The sequence below is a fragment of the Euphorbia lathyris genome, chromosome 3, assembly GCF_963576675.1.
Source record: "Euphorbia lathyris chromosome 3, ddEupLath1.1, whole genome shotgun sequence".
NCBI classification, from domain to species: domain Eukaryota; kingdom Viridiplantae; phylum Streptophyta; class Magnoliopsida; order Malpighiales; family Euphorbiaceae; genus Euphorbia; species Euphorbia lathyris.
Genome location: NC_088912.1, coordinates 38,347,618 through 38,367,805, shown reverse-complemented (window position 1 = coordinate 38,367,805; position 20,188 = coordinate 38,347,618). Strand labels below are relative to the sequence as shown.

The window sequence follows — 20,188 nt, the reverse complement described above, 5'->3', positions numbered from 1 at the left end:
AATGTATCAAAGCTCAATCGAAAAAAAGAGGAAGAGGAATCAATTAGATCCTTACGTTACGCTCCTGGGACTCCTCGGCACAGAGAGTACGGGCCTTCATCTCCAGGAGAAAAGCATCGAGTGCGCGGGCGCAACTTTCGACAAAAGAAATTAATTCGCGAAGTTATGGCGGAATGCAGCAAATCCCCGGCCGTGCTGGTTCTTCCCTCCACACGTTCTCAAACAAACCGATCGATAAAGTGAAGTACCAGAGGATTTTTTGGTGGATCTAGTAGGTGGGCGCGAGTGTAGGTTACGGCTGTTCCCTTAGCCTATGGTGATTCTATTCAATTGACATTACCTGCCCGGAAAAGCTAACTTTTAGAGTTCCATCAAGGCCAGCCCGGCACTCACATAAGAAAGACCACCCTTAGCAGATCCTCCGGACAACAAAAGAAAAGGCAATGCTAATTGAGGCTGGAAACGAATAGGCCTGAAACTATTAATATAGCCTTGCCCTCTTTCCGTCCATTCCCTACTCTCTCTAATCTGATCCGTATCTTCCATATATAGACGAGAAATAGAAAGGGAAATCGTCACTGGGTACACCCCGGCCTACGTTCATAGCCTTTGTAAAGTCTGCCTTGCTTGAAGAAGGAAAGGAGAGTTTCACTTGGATTGGGTTTGTGTAAAGCCTACTTTCCTACATATCATGCTACCAGCAAAAAGAAATAAAGCACCCAAGCTTATGATTTATGAATTGGAATCTAGAATTTTTAAATTATAATGCAAAATTATTATATATATATAAAATAATGATATATTAAGAATTAAGTTTGATAATATGACTTAGTTGTAATTTTGTACTTAATTATGATATTTATGTATTTGACCCGTTGTTAAATATACATAAAAAATTAGAGTTTTAGACTACTTTTAAAGATTTGACTAATCAAAATCTCAAATAGTGATGTTTGATATATTTTTTTTTAAAGTTGTGCGCAATACACTTACATTGAAGAGAAAGGAAAATCCTCAACCTACCCCACCCATGTGATTCGATCCCATGACCTCTAGAGTCATATGTAAACTTTCAACCAACAGGCTAAGAGCTTCACCACCATTAAGCTGTTAACTTAGAAAAGCTAGTTTTAGAAGTTTTTCCAATTAGAGGATTAAAGCACGTATATTAAAAAAAATTATCCTTAATTACTAATCTTAATTTCCTATAAATGCGAGAACTTTTTTATTATTATTATTATTTTTGTTTGATATAGACCTATATTTATATTCAACAATTTGAAATCAATTGAATAGTATAAACATGGGTAAATTACATCCATGGCTACTGAACTTTACCTATTTTCACATTATGGCCACTGAACTTCATTTTTTCCCAGTATGGCCACTGAACTTTACATTTTTTAACACCGGTGGCCACTCAATTTTAACTAACTTCTCAAAATGACCGTTAATGACCTCAAAATGAAAATATTCAGGAATTAAAGTTGTTCAGAACGACATTTACCATGAAACCACATTTTTTATTTTTGAAAATCACATTTTTTGGAGCTTTCTCTCTCTAAAAATTCACTTTCTCTCTCCTAACCAAACAACACCCAAATGACTTCAAAACGAAAATTTTCAAGAATTAAAGTTCCTTAGAATATCATTAACACTTCAGATTTTTTATTTTTAGCCGTCAACGATCGTTTTGAGACGTTAAGTGGCCACCAGTGTTAAAAAGTGTAAAATTCAGTGGCCATACCGGGAAGAAATGAAGTTCAGTGGCCATAATGTGAAAATGGGTAAAGCTCAGTGGCCATGGGTGTAATTTACCCGTATAAACATTGACTCTTAACCATTTAAAAACATTAAAATACATGTCATTTCTAACAATATTTCGTATACTAATTTTTTTATATAAGGTACCAAAATAGGCCTAAGGTTTTTGGAGAAGTACCAATTTAGGCTCAACGTTCAAAATAGCACCAATATAGGCTTAATGTTTATAACATGATATCAATTTAGGCATAACATTTACAATATAGCATCAATTTAGGCCACACGTACAAAACGTTAATGTTAGGATTAAATTACTCAATGCTAAATCTGCACTTAGCCAAAAGTTATATATATATAGAGACAGACTCGTCGTTACACTTGAAAGTGAGTAGCTCCTCTTGGACAATGGCTTCCTCCAACAAATCCAACAACCAAGAAGAAGAGAAGAAGAAGAATAACAAAGTAGCAGCAGCAACACCCTCCAAAACAACACCCCTCAAGAAAACCCCCCAAAAATCACCCAAGCAAGAGAAAGACAATAAGAAGAAGACTGTTAATGGCGGAGTCACCGAATCTCCTGAGGTAATCCCATTATCAAGCTGCGACTCGCAGGATATTCAAGCCCAAACTGCGCAACAACACACACCTAGAACCCAACCCAAGAGTCACACCAGCAAAAGCTCCAAACCCAACAAAAACAACAAGAGAAAACAAAATAACGATGGGGAAGAAGGAGATGGAACAATGTGCAAATTCCCAATGGCCAGGATAAAGAGAATCATTAAGAGTGAAGATCCTAGTTTGCAATTGCCTCAAGATGTCGTATTTCTCGTCAATAAGGCCACGGTACATTTTCAATTTCGTCAATTAGGGTTCTTATGTGTTGAAATTGCTACAATTTTAGGTTTAGGGTTTGTTAAAATATGGTTCTTTCAGATATTAGGATATTAGACACTAATTTCTTTTATTGAACAATGTTGTGCACATAATAATGCTTATTTTTCAACCTTTTGTTCTTCTCAAAAGTGTAAAATTTTGAAATGAAGTTGTTTGTTTTGTTACAGGAGAAGTTCATTGAACAGTTTAGTGAGGAAGCATACCATTGTTCAGTTCAGGACCGAAAGAAAGCTCTTGCTTACAAGCACCTGTGTAAGCTCTCTTCCCTAATTTGTTTTTTTCCCCAATTAAGCATGTGGGGAGCTTAACCCTTGTTATTGCTTTTGTTTGAGTGGAGATAAATGGAAGGACTTTAAAGTAAGGTTTTAAACTTCATTGTGTTCAACATGACTTTAAAGTAAGGTTTTAAACCTTCATTGTGTTCAACATGACTTTAAAATGTCATTTTAGGTAATTAGATTGTCACAGAATAGGGTATAATAAGGGCATTACAGAATGTATTCAAAATGTCACCAAAGTAGAATCGTAGCGGGGTAAATCCATTTCCGTAAAAGAGTTACAAAGCAGCCAATAAAAACTAGTTAAATTACTGATTACTACGAAAATGACCAAACGTACTATAATATTACATAAATACAACCAACGGAAAGAACAACACCATATTCAAAACAGATTCTAATAGTAACTCCTGAAACAGAAACATCTTGAGAATTGTTGATCCCCTATTTAAGAAACTTAATATTTTCACAATTGTCTGGATCTTTACTATAACCATAAACATTGTGTAATCAATAACTAAATATAAAGATATAATTTCTCACCCAACCCTGACCAATAAATTCGGACCTTCAACATAGCAAAGCTATTTTAATATCACTCTACAACAACAAAAACAATTTTTGTCCATAGTGAATTTCTTCCCTGGAAAAAATGAAACACTCATATTGATTGAATAGAATTATAAGTATCCAATGAGGCATAATCACGAAACAATATAACCAAAAAACGAAACGCCAAAAAAGGAGAATAATATAACCAAAGGGAAAAGAGAGAGAAGAAACAATAAAGCAACCAATTTTAAAGATAAAAATACACCACTAATCCTCCTATAGAATTCATCCTATATGTTCTTATTTTTGTGCAGATCCAGTATCAGCACCACAAGCATTCTTTTCAACTGTTTTCCTTTTTTGGACCCATTAAACTTGAAAGGACCCAATTGAATTCAACCGAAAACAAAGTTGAAGTAAATTAGAATAAAAAAAAGAAGCAAAATCATCATCAATGACTAAAAAAATACATACCAAAATTGCAAGAAATGTCACCAAATTAAATTAAATTTGTCCGTTGTTTGTTTTCTCTTGGCAATGAAGTGATATGCATCCTTGTCTCAATATAACCTGATTCTTCCTTGTAACTAAACAAATATGTAAATTAAGCTTGTAACCATCTTGTCCTGTGTCTAAACTTGGTTCAAAATTTTTGGAAATTTTAATAGACAAGATTAAGACAGCCCACCAATGCTCTTGACTTGAGCAAGTCATATCCAAAATACACACCTAATTGAACCCATCAATAGATGAGATAACCAATAACCGGTCGAAGATCATAGAACCAATAATTAGTGGTTGGATTAAAAAAAAAACTGTAATGGCTATTATTTACATGTTCATATTATCCGCCATTAGTTAGCAAATCTAAAGGCTATTGCAAGATAAGATGAAAAAGGAAAGAAATGATACCTCTAAGTTGTTGAGGAACTAACGTACTTGAGGCCATTTTCTGATGTATAGATTGAATTTCTTTGAATATTATAAATTGGCAGGGGAAGGCTTGCCCCCAGTACACCCTTGTGGTGGGACCCCTCCCCGGACCCTCGCTCAGCGGGGACGCGTAGTGCGACCGGGCCGCCCTTATTATAAATTAATTAAAGCGATAGTTAAAAGAAAAAGGAAAAACTCACTATGGATTCAGATGAAACCAACTTGCAGAAGGGGATGAGAAAAATCAAAGAATAAATAGAGCTATTAAATAGGTGTTACCAAATATCCAAGGCAACCAGAACTGAGATCGACAGGGTTGAAACAGAGAGAACAAAGAGGGCTATGACAGATAAAATTATAAAGTAAAACTATATCTTTAAAGCGATATCTCACAGCCCAATCAATTGAAGCCCTCTCCCAGTTTGTAACCGCAGATCCAATAAAGTGATATCTACATGTAAAAACCAACACATCAGAGATGAAGAACTGAGGCAAAAAAGTAATGGGAAAAATTATAATTTTAGTAAAGCTAACCTAGATTGACAAAGAAGTGAAGAAGAAAAGTGACAATCCTCAAGGAGATCGTAACTGAAAACAAAATCAGACAATGACCAACTAAATATATAGTGTACCAACCAAGACATAGAGGATGTGCATCAACTAAAGGATTTGAAAAGGGAATAAATCAAACACACCATCCAACCGTGTTATTGTCAACATTAACGTCCTTCAAGCGTCTCGTAACTTCAAGGTGGTAGTTGGCATCAGCTTCAATCTCTTATCCTGCTCCCATATCTGCATATGATTATGGATTAAAACTGATTAAGAGAAAGATCACATGCAGCCCAAGAAGTTGGCCAGTGACGAAAGCAGGAGAATTTTTTTTGCATTAATCAAGAATGTACAAAATGACCTGCTGATCAGAAGTTAATATGAAATATTACAGAGTTTCCATCAAGCAAATCAATTTCCTAAGCTATTATAACCTAAACTATCAATTAAAAGTGCAGCAACAGAATATAGGGAGAGGATCGCACAGAAACAAGGAAGCATGCAGCAAACCAAAAGAATCCATAACGAAATGAAAAACGAAATCAGTAAAAAAGAGAGAGAGATAGCTTCTAGTAAACAGAGTCAGAATGAGGGAATTGAGGGAATGGTCAGAGAAATAGGCAAACATCAGTTGATGAATTAGCAAGTAGCAGGTCATTTTTACTGATGAATTAGGGTGAGAAAATATGAAGAAGAATCAGTTTTCACAAAACATACCATTCGAAGCAATTGAGGGAATGGTCAGAGAAATAGGCAAACATCAGTTGATGAATTAGCAAGTAGCAGGTCATTTTTACTGATGAATTAGGGTGAGAAAATATGAAGAAGAATCAGTTTTCACAAAACATACCATTCGAAGCAATTGAGGGAATGGTCAGAGAAATAGGCAAACATCAGTTGATGAATTAGGTTAGGTGATTGAGAGAGGGCGAAGATTGCGGGATATGGGGATGAGCAGTTGTTTGCGTAATCTGTGCCGGAGAAGTAAATAATAACAATAAAAAAAATCTTAAAATCTATAAAATTGACACGTCAGCAGTAAGATCCTCCTTACTGTCCTTCCAAGCAATGTGTGTAATTTGATTTTTCGTTGTATTCATTATACATGTTTGTTTTTTTATGTGTTTTACAATACTATTGTGTTTTTGCAAACTGTGTAATTTTTTTGTCCAAAAGGGGGTGAGGTTTTTTGCTAAAACAAGGACCTCAAAATTAAAATGACAGTTGACGATCTCAAAATCGAAAAATTCAAAGACTTGATGATATATTGTAAGCAACTTTAATCCTTCAACTCTTTAGTTTTGAGGTAATTTAAGGTGTTGTTTGGTGAGGATAGAGAAAGAGAATGTTTGGAGAGAAAAAGCTCCGAAAATGATGATTTTGGAAAATAAAAATTTGGTTCCATAGTAAATGTTGTACTAACCAACTTTAATTCTTAGAATTTTCCATTTTGAGGTCGTTAACAGTTATTTTTATTGTGTCAAACTAAAAGATCCTCGTGTTTAGAAAAACGAAAACCTCAGTCTTCGTTTGGATAAAAAAAAATCGACAGGTACCTCTTTGACAAAACCTGAAAGCACAAGCTTTTTTTGTGGATTTTACCCTAATTGTTATAAGATATCAGAAACAGATTGAAGCATGCGATGGAAAATTTTCTCTGAATCATTTACAGGATTCAGTACTTCTATTTTGTTCTCTTACTTTAATTTGTTGTGAGAATTTTCTCTGCAATATGTGACCTTACATCAAAGCTTCTAGCAAGTAGCAGCTTATAAGCAACTTCAGAGTTCATTTTTTGTATACTAGTCTGCTTGTTAACGAGAACCAAATTGGCCAATTGATTGTTTTTATTTTCTGTTTAACTATAAATATATAGTCTCAGAAAACATTTTCCAAATTTTTATGCTGTTGGCTTTTGCTCATTGCCCAATAATGTCTATTGCTAATGCCATAGGCATGTAATTATAATTAATTTGGACAGGCACTAATATGGATTCTTTTTGGTTTCTGGTTTCAGCTTCAGTTGTTAGTAAGGACAAGAGATTCGACTTTCTTTCAGGTAGTTTATGACTAGATCAATGCCCGATTTATGCCTTTTTCGTTTTCCTGAACATAATGCTTTTTCCTGCATACACTAAAGCTATTGATTCTGTTTCTATCTTATTCTATGTTGATGCCATTACTTGTTCTTTATGGTATCAGTTCCTGAAAAGCTATTTTGACATTATTTTCAGATTATGTTCCTGTAAAGCTAAAAGCTGAGGCTGCCTTGGAACAGCGGAAACTAGTTGAAGATGGGCAAATATAGGACCCTGGTAACACATATTGAGATGATAATCTGTGTACATGCTTGAATGCTGGCTAAATTATGTTTCATTTGTAAGCCTGCGTTTTGTTCTCAACTATTGTAGAAAGAAAAGGCATTACTCAGGATAAAACTAATCATGTATTGTAGAAAGAAAAGGCCTTACTCAGGATTCGATTTTTCACATTCACTTCTTAATTCCACACAGTGACTTGAGATTTGATAATCATGATGCATTGGATCCGATGAATCCGAGTTAGGATGGAAGTGAAATACAATAGCTTTTGGAACAATAGTTCTTTCGAAGTGCTCTCTTGTGCTATAAGTGCATGTCAGTGTATGAATAATTGTATCTTTTTGCCATTGATGTACTTGGTTTCCTTTTCTCCTTGTGGGGAAGGGAAGGAATGAGCATGGCTGGTGATGATTTGACTTGTTTAGTTGTGAAATTTGTGAAACAGTTAGGAAAAAAAGACGTTGTACCTGCTAATGAAGTTGAACAAAAACTTAATTGATTTGTTATTAGAGTGAAAGTTTCTTATGTTGGTAAGGTAAGGAGTCAAGTTATGGCTGGGTCCAGGCTTTGTGAGCATTGGATGAAGTTGGCTAGTCTTTTATTTTGGGTGAGATTTAAAAGTGTCCATTTGGTTCTTCTTTCTGTCAATTTGGTGGTTATTTCTGTACATATTTACTATTCTGCTCTCTGTTTGAAGAGTCTTATGAATGAGCTATAAAATCTATTATTAGAATAGAATTTATTTGTAAGACATTCTAAATCATTGACACCCAAATTTCTAATGAATGCCAAGGAAGGATGAGTGTCTCTTGATAATTAGAAGTTTGTTCAATTCCATTCCTGGACATATAAGAAGTTGTTAGTTGCTTTAATTAAAGCTAATGGACCCGACAAACCACCATTTAAGATAATCATAATGACCTATAAAAAAAGGCAATTTCATATACTATCTACTTTGGTTTTATGCCATTTAAATGGTGGTTTTGTTATTAATAGTATGCCATTTAAATGGTGGTTTTGTTATTAATAGTATGCCATTTAACACTTCAATAGCATCTTCATTCGGCTTGCAAAACCACATTATAAGCCAATTACAAATGTTAATGTGACATTAAATAAAATTATTTTCCAAGCTTGGCAGCATAGAGATATTTGCAAGTTGACATATTATAGAGATATTTGCAAGTTGATGTTCCAATAGAGATAGTATCTTACAATTGTACGGCTCGAATAACAATGATACAAATTTTATTTCAAAATTTTAATATCAACTCTGATATTTTTTATATATCTTATTTTTTTTCACTTTGGGTACAATATTGCTCACCTGGATTGGAATTGGCATTAGATTTGGATTTACGACATAAAATTTTAATAAGTCTAAATCTAATGGTGAATGATCAAATTAGTCATTCAGGATCCAGGTGAGCACTACTGTAGAGGGATATATGAAAATATTTACATATTGCTCCACTTATAGGGATTGTAACCACCACAATGAGAATCGAACCTATAGACATGCGTCCAAGCGATACAAGATGCACGAAAAAAACATATAAAATTATAAATAATGATGCTTTACCTTTATCCTTTGACATAACACTTGAACTAGAGGCACTCGTAACATTTTTTCATACTCTAGTATGATAAGCACTTTCTTCAGCTCGAATAGCTCTACTAATATTAGCCATTAAATTTTCATTTGGGAATATAGCTCATCTTCATCCAATCTACCCATCAACCATTCATTAGCATTGTTTATATCTTGTAAAGAAATTGGGTCAATTATGTCACAAGCTTCAAGGGAGAAGAAGCTGCTGCTTTTGCGTTTTTTCCTTCAGGGTCACAACTGATGCGTTTTTATTTTCTAATTTAATTTGGACTCTTAATCCTAATTAAAGATTTCCTATGATTATGATTAAAAGTTGAAAACACCTTAAAAACCCTTTAAAACCCCTTAAAACAACACCTAAAGAGCCTAGGCACGCCTTGACTCAAGGCACAAGATGAGACAAGGTGCAGCAAGTTGTGTACTTTGCTGACATTGCTTGCCGGAGACCTATTGAGGCGCTAATCTTTGTGCCTTGAGTCAGGCACACATTTAACAATTATGGAACACTTCCATACTATTAATAGGGAATTTGAGCCACGCTTGAGTCCTTTTGATGTTTGAAATAAGATAGAAATGGGTTAAAGAGGGGTCGGGAACCAGCAACCCTACTGTGACGAGAATAACCACGGAATAATGTAAAAGCTTAGATAATACACAAAATGTACTCAATGTGAGCAAAAAGCCATGCGACAACCAATCAATAGTGAGGCCAACAACGATTGCACCTGTAATTATGCTAATCACGACGTTCCATGGGGGTAAGAATGTGCATGATATTAAGATCAATTTGACTGGTCGACATGGCTCCGAAGAAACTGAATGAAACTAAATTTTCATGTTCAGTTTTGAATTAGAGATGTTAAAAATGCTAAATCAACACGGACTATAACCCTTCGCCTTCCAAGCTAATGATGCAGGTTCAATTCTCACGCTCTAGATCTCGGTTACTATTGAAAAAGGATGTATCTCATTGATCCACGTATATTCATAATGAATTGTATGATATCACATACTACTATTGAATCCACTCTCGTTTGGTAGGCAACTATTTCCTACTAAAATGATAACTTTGGCCTTAAAATGTGTTTTTTTTTTTAAAAATAAAACCAAATCCATAGCATCTTATTCCGTAAATTTATGGCAAACAAAAATGTCAGCATTTTACCCAAAATAGATTACAAAGTAAAACCAAAGCAATAATTGAAATCTCTATACTACAATTATATTCTTTCTGTTTTTTCTTATTTTCCAAGCAATCCCTTCCTCTCTCTCTCCACTAATTTCACTCCATCCTCTCACACAAAATCTCAGTTTCCTCCAAATTCCAGCTAAGCTTTTCTAACTAAAAATGTAAACATTTTACCTAATTCCATTCTCTCATCTCCATCATAAAACCCCTCTCTTCCCCCCCTTCTTTTTCCATATCAAGGACCACTTCACTTTCTTCCCCCAAACACATCAAAATGGCAGCAAACCTTCTTTCCATACTCCTCCTCCTCCTCCTTCTCCATTGCACCTCAACACTTTCTCAAACTCCGGCAGCCGCTCCGGCACCCCCAGGCCCAACCAACGTCACCAAAATCCTCGAAAATTCCGGCCAATTCACCGTCTTCATCCGCCTCATGAAAGCCACACAAGAAGACCTAACATTAAACGGTCAATTAAACAACTCAAACAATGGAATCACAATGTTTGCACCAAGTGATAGTGCATTTCAAAATCTCCAATCGGGAACCCTAAACTCCATTAATGATCAACAGAAAGCTGAGCTTGTTCAATTCCATATCATCCCGACTTATCTTGCTACTTCTCAGTTTCAAACAGTGAGTAATCCGGTCAACACTCAAGCCGGATCCGGTGACCGACTTCAGCTTAATGTGACAACAACGGGGAATGCAGTTAATATAACTACCGGACTTACTAATACTAGTGTTTCGGGAACTGTTTATACCGATGGACAACTTGCTATTTATCAGGTTGATAAAGTGTTACTTCCTCTTGATATTTTTACTCCGAAGCCTCCGGCACCGGCTCCGGCGCCGGAGATTGCTAAGAAGAAGAAGAGTAAGGCTGCTGAAAGTCCGGTTGCGACTAAGGATATTTCTGGTGGAGATGGAAGCTTTATTGCGAGTAATAATGTGGTGTTTTTTGGGGTTGGGATAGTTACTGCGATTTTGAGTTTGTGACATAAAAGGGTATTATTGGTAAAACATGGTGAGTTCAGGTCAGTTTTTCTTCAATGGTGTATGATTTTGATGACTTATTATGGTGAGTGATTTTTTTTAATAATCTTTGTATTGTTTTTAAGTCCCAATTGTAACATTCAAGTTTGTTAAGGTTGATGAGATTTGATTTTTTTTTTTTTTTTCTCATTTAAGGTTGGGTTTCTTATGTACTTTGTTGTAATGTAGTTTTCAAAAAGAAAATCATGCAAATTGATTTGGAGGCAACTGGGTCCAGATCATTCCGATTTTGGTAAATTGAATTCTAAGATTTAGATTTAATAAGTTTATATCTACCTATATGATGTGGTGTGCCGTAACAAATAAAAATACGACATCTGTCTCCAATAATGAATAAATTAAATTTTATAAAAAATGAGTATTTTCACCAACTCACCTTCCAAAACCACCACTGAAATGTCTTATCTCACGACTCCATCTCTCGCAGCAACCACCACCACCACCAAATCTCATCCGCGGTCATCATCTGTTCATTTTCCTCGCTAACCATAACCATCGATTGGTTTGTTCTCTTTCACAACCACCATACCGTTCTTGTTTGTCTGCTCCTTTATTTTTCTCATGATCATCCGATTTTGGTTCGAACTCATATCCCTAATTGAAGGAGGAGAAGAAAAATAAGAGCTAATTAGAGCTCCAATTATGATTTCAAGGTTTGAGTGATGATACATATTAATAGCGAACAAATTAGTTTTAATCGTAAACTAACAAAGATGTTTATTCTTTTTTAATCGTAAACTAACAAATTAATAGCGAACAAATTAGTTTTAGTTCGAACTCATATCCCTAAAAAAGATGTTTCTTCTTAGTTTAACTAGAAAGAGTTAATCCGATTGATAGGTGAAAACCTTGATCTAAAAGGAGTTTTGTATTTTGATTGATAAAAAGATGAGCATCCTTACAAATATTGGGGTTTAAATACCTACACTAAATTAAAGATAAAGGACTCTAATACCTTAACTAGGGTTGCGAATCATAAAGTAGTAACATGGGTAAAGTGGGGGTGAATTGGTTAAATGACATAATGGTAATTAGGTCTAAATGGCAAAAAAGTAAATAAAAGGAAGCATGAATTCTAGCAGATTTGGTCTCCTTATAGATGAAGTCACTTCACATGGCGTGTAGAATGTTGACACGCCATGTGCTAATTTCTCCGTCCACCCATTGTCCGACGTTTCATCCTCCATGGCTCATTTTCAATAGGTCACACGACGTGTGAGTAAGGGCCACACGCTGTGTGAATTTCCCTCGAAATTATTCCAAGAGCTCCAGCACCACTCCACACACCGTGTGCATTAACCCAATTTCTTCAAGCAACTATTTGCTCACATATTGTGTGGCTAATGACACACGCCGTGTGAGACACTTTCTCCTCTTATTTTGGTTTTGCATTGGAGATGCCCGCATCAAATGACCAATTATGGCTAAAACAAGCTTCATGTTTGATTTGTCAAGATTTGAATATGAAGAGGTGAAAGGGTTTATAGATCTGGGCTTTGATTCACATTTGGTTGGTTCTAATAAATCATGAGTTACAGAGATTAGGAAAGAAAGAAGATGGAGAAGCCGATCTAACTTTTAAAAGATAAGATGCTTTGGATAAGATAAGAAAAGAACCGTTTTTTTATTGGAAGTGAGGAGGGAGAGAATCTCCGACCCGTTTTATTAATATGAAAGAGAAAATGAATACATAATTAAAGAATCAAAGAATATTGTCCAATTTAGGAGAACCTAAATGTGGCCCTGCCGGAGACATTGTCTTCGACCAAAAATTTACAGAAATCAGGGGGGGGGGGGTATCCCACCAATCCTCTCCCGTACTGGTTCGGCCATAATTAGCAAGACGGTCAGCAACTTGGTTGCCTTCACGGTAGATGTGAGATATAGTGACCTGCATACTTTCCAATTTATTTTTGCAATCTGACCAGGCAGTAACTAATTGCCATGGGACGCGGCTCGTGCGTGATCACATGACCGTAACTACGTACGATGAGTCGCTTTCAACCCAAAGCCGATACCATCCCTGTCTATGCGCATGCGCAACTGCTGCAAATGCCGCATGCAGCTCCGCTATGTGGACGACGTGTGTAGTTATTGGAAAGGTGAACGCTCCCAGCGCTCGACCCGAGCTGTCCCTGAAAATTCCCCCACAACCAGCCATTGAGTTCATGACCGAGGCGTCTGTATTTGCCTTTACCCAACCAACAGGCGGGGTTTTCCATCTAACCGGGATAATCCTCGGGGCCTGCTGAAGCTTCGGAGTGAGCGCTTGCGAGTCAAGTATTTTATTTTCAATCATTGCATTCCAAATAGTGCCTCTTCCCAATAAGTTTGTCTGTCGGATTTGAGACCAAAGCAATCTGAGTGTTATGTGAATGTTTGGCACCACATTATCAAAGAAGCAAGCATTCCTAGCTCTCCAGATTACCCAAACTACGTGTACAATTGCACTTATCCATAGGTTTTTTATTTGCGGGCTGAAACACATTCTCATTGCTTCATCAACTGTTTCACAAATACTGCCAACACACTTTATCCGTCTTCCAAACAACGTTGCAATGCCATGCCAGATATGCTGTGCAAAATCACATCTCATCATTAGATTTTCAATCGTCTCCTTCTGCACCAAACAAAAACAACAGCGGGAAACAATCACCATCCCCCTAGCTTTCAGGAGGTCTTGTGTTGGTATTTTCCCCATGTAAGTCCGCCAAAGAATCATCGAATGTGACGGCGGTATGCTCGGTTGCCAGATCGAATTGACCGGTTGAGGCTGTGGCGGATTCCGCAACCATTTATAGAAGAGTTTCACTGTAAACATCCCATCAGATGCCGGTCTCCAGCAGTATCTATATTTTTCCTCCCCGCTACCACAGATCCGTTTTACCTCATCAGAAACGCCTTGGCTCAATTCCGGCATATCACGCCATCTATCATGAAAGCGGAAATCCCTTGTGCTATCGCGGAACTTAGCTCTTTCAGACATGCTGATTCCCATTTGGTCTACAATGGTTGGAATAATCCATTCTGTATTCCAGAAAGAGAGATTCGTATCCACCCCTAACAGCCATTGACAATTCTCTCGCAAGGTATTATAAACATTTTTGATAGAGCACCAGACAGAGGAGAGAGCAGGTATTCTCCTTGGAAGTCCGACCAGATTTATGAAGTGGGAACGTAAAACCTTAAAGCAGAATGATTCTTCAGCCAACACTCCCCAAGCCAGTTTCCCAGTGAGCGCAGTGTACCAGACATCCAGACTCCTGATACCAAGTCCTCCTTCCTGCATTGATTTTAAGCAAGAAGCCCAGGATGGAGTAACAAATTTCCTTCCAATGATTGAACCCGACCAAAGAAAGTTCCTCATGTATTTCGTCAGACGCTTTAGCAAGGTGGATGGCCATTTATAAAGCATAAAAGTATGCGTTAAGGAACCCGTAATTACCGTCTTTATCAGAGTTAATCGCCCCGCCATTGACAATGCGCTGCCTTTCCATTTCGCGAATTTCCCGACAATTCTATCTGCAGTGGAGGAGAGAAACCTTGCTCTGGGAGCCCCAACAAACAAAGGCGCCCCTAAGTATATAAATGGCAGTTTACCAATTCTGATACCCGTCTGCTCAGCAAGCCTTCTTCGTCGACGCTGGGTAATGCTATCACCAAAAAAAAATTCCGATTTGCTCCAGTTCACCCCTCTGCCCCGAGATCTTGCCATAGAGATCAAATATTGATGCCAATGCCTGCACGTTAGTAATAAATGCCTTGCAAAAAAGGAGAATATCATCTGCATACATAAGATGAGTTGGCATGTTGTAAGAGCTAGAGTAAACAGATGGGGTCAACTTCCCGCATTCAGTTTAGTGATTTAGCAGCCTGCTCAAAAAATCCTCAGCCAAACTGAAAAGAATCGGAGAGAGAGGATCTCCTTGACGGACGCCCTTAGAGCAGGCGAAATATCCCCTAGTGCCAGCTCCTATGATAATTGAAATTCGCGCAGAGGAGAGAATGTTCAGAATCCAATCCCGAAACTGCAAAGAAAAACCAAAAGCTTCGAGCACTGTTAAGATGAAATTCCAATCCAGCGTGTCAAACGCCTTTGAAATGTCAATTTTGAGACTCATATTCCCCCCGAAGCTCTTCTTCTGCAAACTGTTTATCCCTTCGGATGCCAATGCGATGCATTGATGAATATTTCTTCCTTTGATGAACCCGAACTGGTTTGGGGAGATTATCAAGCTTGCTACCATAGCTAATCTGTCAGCTAATATTTTGGAGATGATTTTGAATCCGAAGTTGCTCATCACAATTGGCATGTACTACTAAATGCTCATAGCGTTTTCAATTTTTGGCAATAGAGCTATGATGTTTGAGTTTAGTCCTGTGCGAAAAAACCATATCACCATCTGACAAACATTTTTCCCAATAATGTCCCAGTAAGCTTGAAAAAATTTCCCTGTGAATCCGTCTGGCCCAGGTGCACTTCCCGCACTCATACACTCAACTGACGCCTTAATTTCATCATCAGACGGGCAGCACAGCAACTCTGCGTTCATCTCAAAAGTGACCAAGCTCGGGATAATCTCATTGACAATTGTCAGGTCCGCTGGCTCCTCCATCGGTTTTTTCAACTGGTTATCAAAATAATCAGTTATATGATTCGCAATTTGTTCCTTATCTATACAGATTTCCCCATCGATGTTCAACGAAGAAATACCTGACGTTGCCCGTCTCTGATTGGCCATCCTGTGAAAGAAGGTACTGTTCCTATCCCCGACCTCTAGCCATTTGACCCGACTTTTCTCTTTTAAGTAAATTTCTTTTTGAAGAAGATGCTGATCAAGTAGTTCATGGGCTAGCAGCTCCTGTTTGTGAAGTTCTTCTGTAAATCCTAAGGTGGTAAGTTCCATCTGTATGGAATCTAGGGAAGCTTTGCTGGCTGTAATATTTCTGGGGTAAACTACACCAATGGTACCTGAACTTTACATAGTTTACACTTTGGTACCTAGATTACATTTTGTCCCCAAAATATACCTGAAGTAACGATGACCGGACAATTTAGTATATTTTTTATCGGTTATGACCGGTCAACACGCGTTTCATGAGTTAATTACATTAATGGTACCCGAACTTTACCATAATTCACACTTCGGTACCTGGATTTTATTTTATCCTAAAAACATAACACAAGTAAAGGTGGCTGAAAGGTTTAGTTCATTTGATCGGTTAGTGACCGGGTAACATGAAGTAAATATTGGAACTCACCATACACTCAATTAACATAAAATTATAATATTGTCATTTATGAGCTAAATGACAGTATTATAATTTTATGTAAATTGAGTGTATGATTGGTCTCAATTTTTAATTTAAAATGGTCAAACTCGGGTTGATCAATCACTGATCGGTCAAATATGCTAAAATATTGAGTCATCTTTACTTTAAGTGTATTTTTTGGACAAAATGAAATCTAGGTACCAAAATGTGAATTCGGGTAAAGTTCAGGTACCATCAGTGTAATTTACTCGTCAAAATCGCATTGACCAGCCATTAACCGGTAAAATATACTTAATTGTCCGGTCATCTTTACTTCGGGTATATTTTTGAGACAAAATGTAATCTAGGTACCAAAGTGTGAATTAAGGTAAACTTTAGGTACCATTGGTGTAATTTACTCAATATTTCTGTCTAGATTCCCAAACACTTCTTTATTCCATTGACGCAGAACAGAGCGAAGTCCCCTCAGTTTATAACAGACCAGCTGCATTGGCCCCATTGGAGGGTTGGTATCCTCCCAGAACTTCTTTATAACTTCCCTTAGACTGGGATGCGTCACCCACATTGCTTGAAATCGAAAGCGGGCCGGATTGCTAGGACTCTGAGCGAACTAAAATAACAGGGGGTGATGATCCAAGTGATGTCTGGTTAACACGGTACAACTGTAATTCCATAGGTCATCGAAACCCTCTGAAACAATAACCCTATCAATTTTGCTCTCCACTCGTGCCTGACCATGTCTGCTGTTAGACCAAGTATAGAACGAACCCATGGCTTTAACATCACGCCATTCTCCCCCATCAAGGAAGGCGCGAAACTCTCTGCAAGGCCGTGAAGCCGGCGGCCTGCCAGTTTTCTCGTGAGCACCCAAAATTGCGTTGAAGTCACCAATTATGAACCAATTTCCTGGAGCCCCTACACGAAGAGCTGTAATTTCTCCAAACATATTATTCCGTCTATTTGCCCAGACACTGCCATAGACGAAGCAAAAATGGTGTACATGCCCTATAAGAAAACATTGAATCAAGATGAATTGATCACGACTGGTGATGATCGAAACAGGATAAATAATTCTATCTGATTTAAACAACCAGAGTGTTGAAGTGTTACACTGATTCTCAGCAAAGAAACTCATTCCAAGACTTCTCCAAAAATGACTATCAATAGAATTAAAACTTCCCATTGGTTCAGCAAGACAGAGCCAATCAGGCTTATGAGTATGACACAAATTGTACACGTACCTCTGGGTATCTGCGTTCAGAATACCTCTGCAGTTCCAAAAGATTACAGTCATTTAAAGCGAGCAGGTGGTTTGATCGCCCTCTTGGAGTGACCTTTACCTATTTCTGTCGTGCCTGGCTTCTTTGGTTCCTTCTTTTGCTTTGAAGTCACCGTTTGCCATTCATGCTCCTCTTCTTCCAACTGATTAGCCCAGCGGGTTGAGGAGGGTGTTTTTTCAGTGCTTTTCTCCGTCATGGAATTCGAGCTTCCGGAGTGAGTCGGTGAACCATTACCCGTTGCATTTTCTATAATGTTTGAATTCCCTAGTGAATCTGCCCTTTCACATCTATCCTCCCAATTTTCCACTTCCTCATTAGACTCCGATAGTGCAGGATCAGGTACCGTTCCGTTAGCTTCAACAAATTGTGGATCTGCTTGCACCTCAAGCGTTCGAATCAGCTTATTAGTGATATCCGCAACCGAGATTATAGCATGTTCAACTCCATTCTCTTTCCTCTTCTCTACCCATCCCGATTTCTACTTCTGCAATCCTTTGCTCCTGTCCTGTTCTGCCCGCTTATTGGGTTCAGACGGCTTTAAGTTTTTCCGACATTCATATGACATGTGTCCAATGTTCGAACATAATTTGCAGAATGAGGGTAAGTTCTCATAAGAAACATCAATCCAGAATTGCTTACCATCTCTTTCGATTCCCAATTGGGTAGGGATGTTTTCCGCCAAGTCAATGTCAATAAGTAATCTGGCAAAGTGCCCAAAATCTCCATCTAGAGTTGCTCTGTCAAGCCTGATAAGACCTCCCAGACCTTAAGCAATATCCGCGAGGATCTGAGGATCCCAGTACTCCCATGGTAATGCATAGAGTTGGACCCAAATTTGTGCATGAGTGGACTTCTCTGCATAAGGGTTAAAATCGGGTTTCCAAGGTTGTAGCCGGAAGGTGCCCGACATCAGATTCAACACCCTTTTGCTAAGCGCCAGTTCTTTCGACTCCTTAGAGCTAAGAATAACTTGGAAGAAACCTCTTCCTACTGAAATTAGCCGCCATGGCTCTTTGATTCCCCATTCTGCGGTTAGCTTCGATTTCAATTCCGCTATCTTCCATGGGCTATCTCCCTTGGCAAGTATGATTCTTCCTATCAGTGAATGGGTGCACTGGGCGATTCTATTTTCATAAGCCGACTGTGAGATTTTAACTGTCTTAAAACCTCCAATTTCCGAAATCGAAGCCGTTGATGCAGGAGGAGCTGGGATGTTGCGCTTGAGAATCGAAGAGAACGAAACTCTGTTTTCAATCACCGGTGGGGATGTGGGTTGTTTGCTGAAGCGAAGATTTGGATTGAAGAGAACTCGAATACTAACATGATCTTCCGGGGGGCAATCAGAATCCATTAGAACAGACGAAGACCGGCGTTTAGGGGTTGCGAAGGGTGGCGGCGCCGGCTAGGTCATATCATTCTCCAACCCTCAGTCCTTCATCTCGGACCGATAAGAAAAGAACCGTTAATGAATTGGAGAATTACTACATTTACTACAGATGATATAAAATGTTGTTGTTCGATAACGAAGAATTCTAGCTCCATCATTTTTTTTTGAAAGGAGATCCATCATTTTATGTACTACAATTTTTATACTTTAATTTATGCACTTGTATTTTATTTTCTCCTTTAATTCATTTCTACATTTTTTTTTGAAGGTTGCGACAACACCTAAATAACTTCAAATATAAAAAGTTTAATAATTAAAGTTGCTTACATCTTATGAATTTTTTAATTTTCAAGGCATTATTTTTAACAAAGCAAAAAACTCTAGTAATCTCTTGGTCGCAAAATAAAATTAAAATTCTGTCAGTTTGATGTAAAATATTTTTCTCCTAGCAATAGTAAGTTGATATGTAGAACCCAATACAATAATGACCACAAATCCATGTTCCACAAACCAGGGTATGACATATAATCACATATTACTGTGTCTCTTTATAATTTGTCTCTTATTTATAAAATATTCTAATTTGACCGTCAGAGTGATTATGCGACTCTCCAACATCTGTTCTATTCTCTTAGTGAAACCTATCACATACTATGAATCTAACCTCATAATGAAATTCAAACTGCAATGACATTATATATATACATAAACTTGATCTTTTCATATAAAAAACACACATAGTTAAAGTTCTGATATTTGAATACTAGTGGTGAAACCTTACCTACATCAACGTTTGCTTTGATTCAGTACCATTTGATCAGTTCAGTTGTCTTCAATAGGAGCTCTAGACACTCTGCATCTTGTGAACCTCGCTCATATATAGTAGATGATTGAAGTTGCAACTTAAATTTTTCTAACTTCACCTCATAGATAATACATTAAGCAAATTGATACCTTTTACTTATGAAATTACTTGTAGGGAATCAGAAATCAGCATCGAAATGAAACTTGCTTTTCCTTCAGCTAAAACATCAATCTAGTTTTGTGTTTGATGTAGAAAGCCATCATTTTCAAAAATTATGCACTATCCTTATT

The 20,188-nt window shown here is 37.4% G+C and overlaps 2 protein-coding genes and 1 long non-coding RNA gene across 4 annotated transcripts; 2 read left to right on the top strand and 1 right to left on the bottom strand.

Moving 5' to 3' along the window:
- The first annotated feature begins 2,129 nt into the window (after positions 1 to 2,129).
- On the top strand, positions 2,130 to 7,771 carry LOC136222913 (DNA polymerase II subunit B3-1). Its single transcript, XM_066010600.1, has 4 exons — positions 2,130 to 2,610; positions 2,829 to 2,913; positions 6,994 to 7,035; positions 7,211 to 7,771. The coding sequence occupies exons 1-4, from the start codon at positions 2,170 to 2,172 to the stop codon at positions 7,282 to 7,284; spliced, it is 642 nt and encodes a 213-aa protein (XP_065866672.1). The 5' UTR covers positions 2,130 to 2,169; the 3' UTR covers positions 7,285 to 7,771.
- Positions 4,448 to 20,007, bottom strand: LOC136222914 (uncharacterized). Of its 2 annotated transcripts, XR_010685743.1 has the most exons (5): positions 19,875 to 20,007; positions 11,529 to 11,746; positions 5,120 to 5,219; positions 4,959 to 5,012; positions 4,448 to 4,875 (listed from the first exon to the last, which is right to left on the bottom strand). It is a non-coding gene; the product is annotated as an uncharacterized lncRNA (long non-coding RNA). The 2 variants fall into 2 exon arrangements; XR_010685742.1 differs by lacking the exons at positions 11,529 to 11,746; positions 19,875 to 20,007 and adding an exon at positions 5,694 to 5,832.
- Positions 10,315 to 11,359, top strand: LOC136222912 (fasciclin-like arabinogalactan protein 12). The gene has a single exon (XM_066010599.1). The coding sequence runs from the start codon at positions 10,373 to 10,375 to the stop codon at positions 11,093 to 11,095; it is 723 nt and encodes a 240-aa protein (XP_065866671.1). The 5' UTR covers positions 10,315 to 10,372; the 3' UTR covers positions 11,096 to 11,359.
- Positions 20,008 to 20,188: the final 181 nt, after the last annotated feature.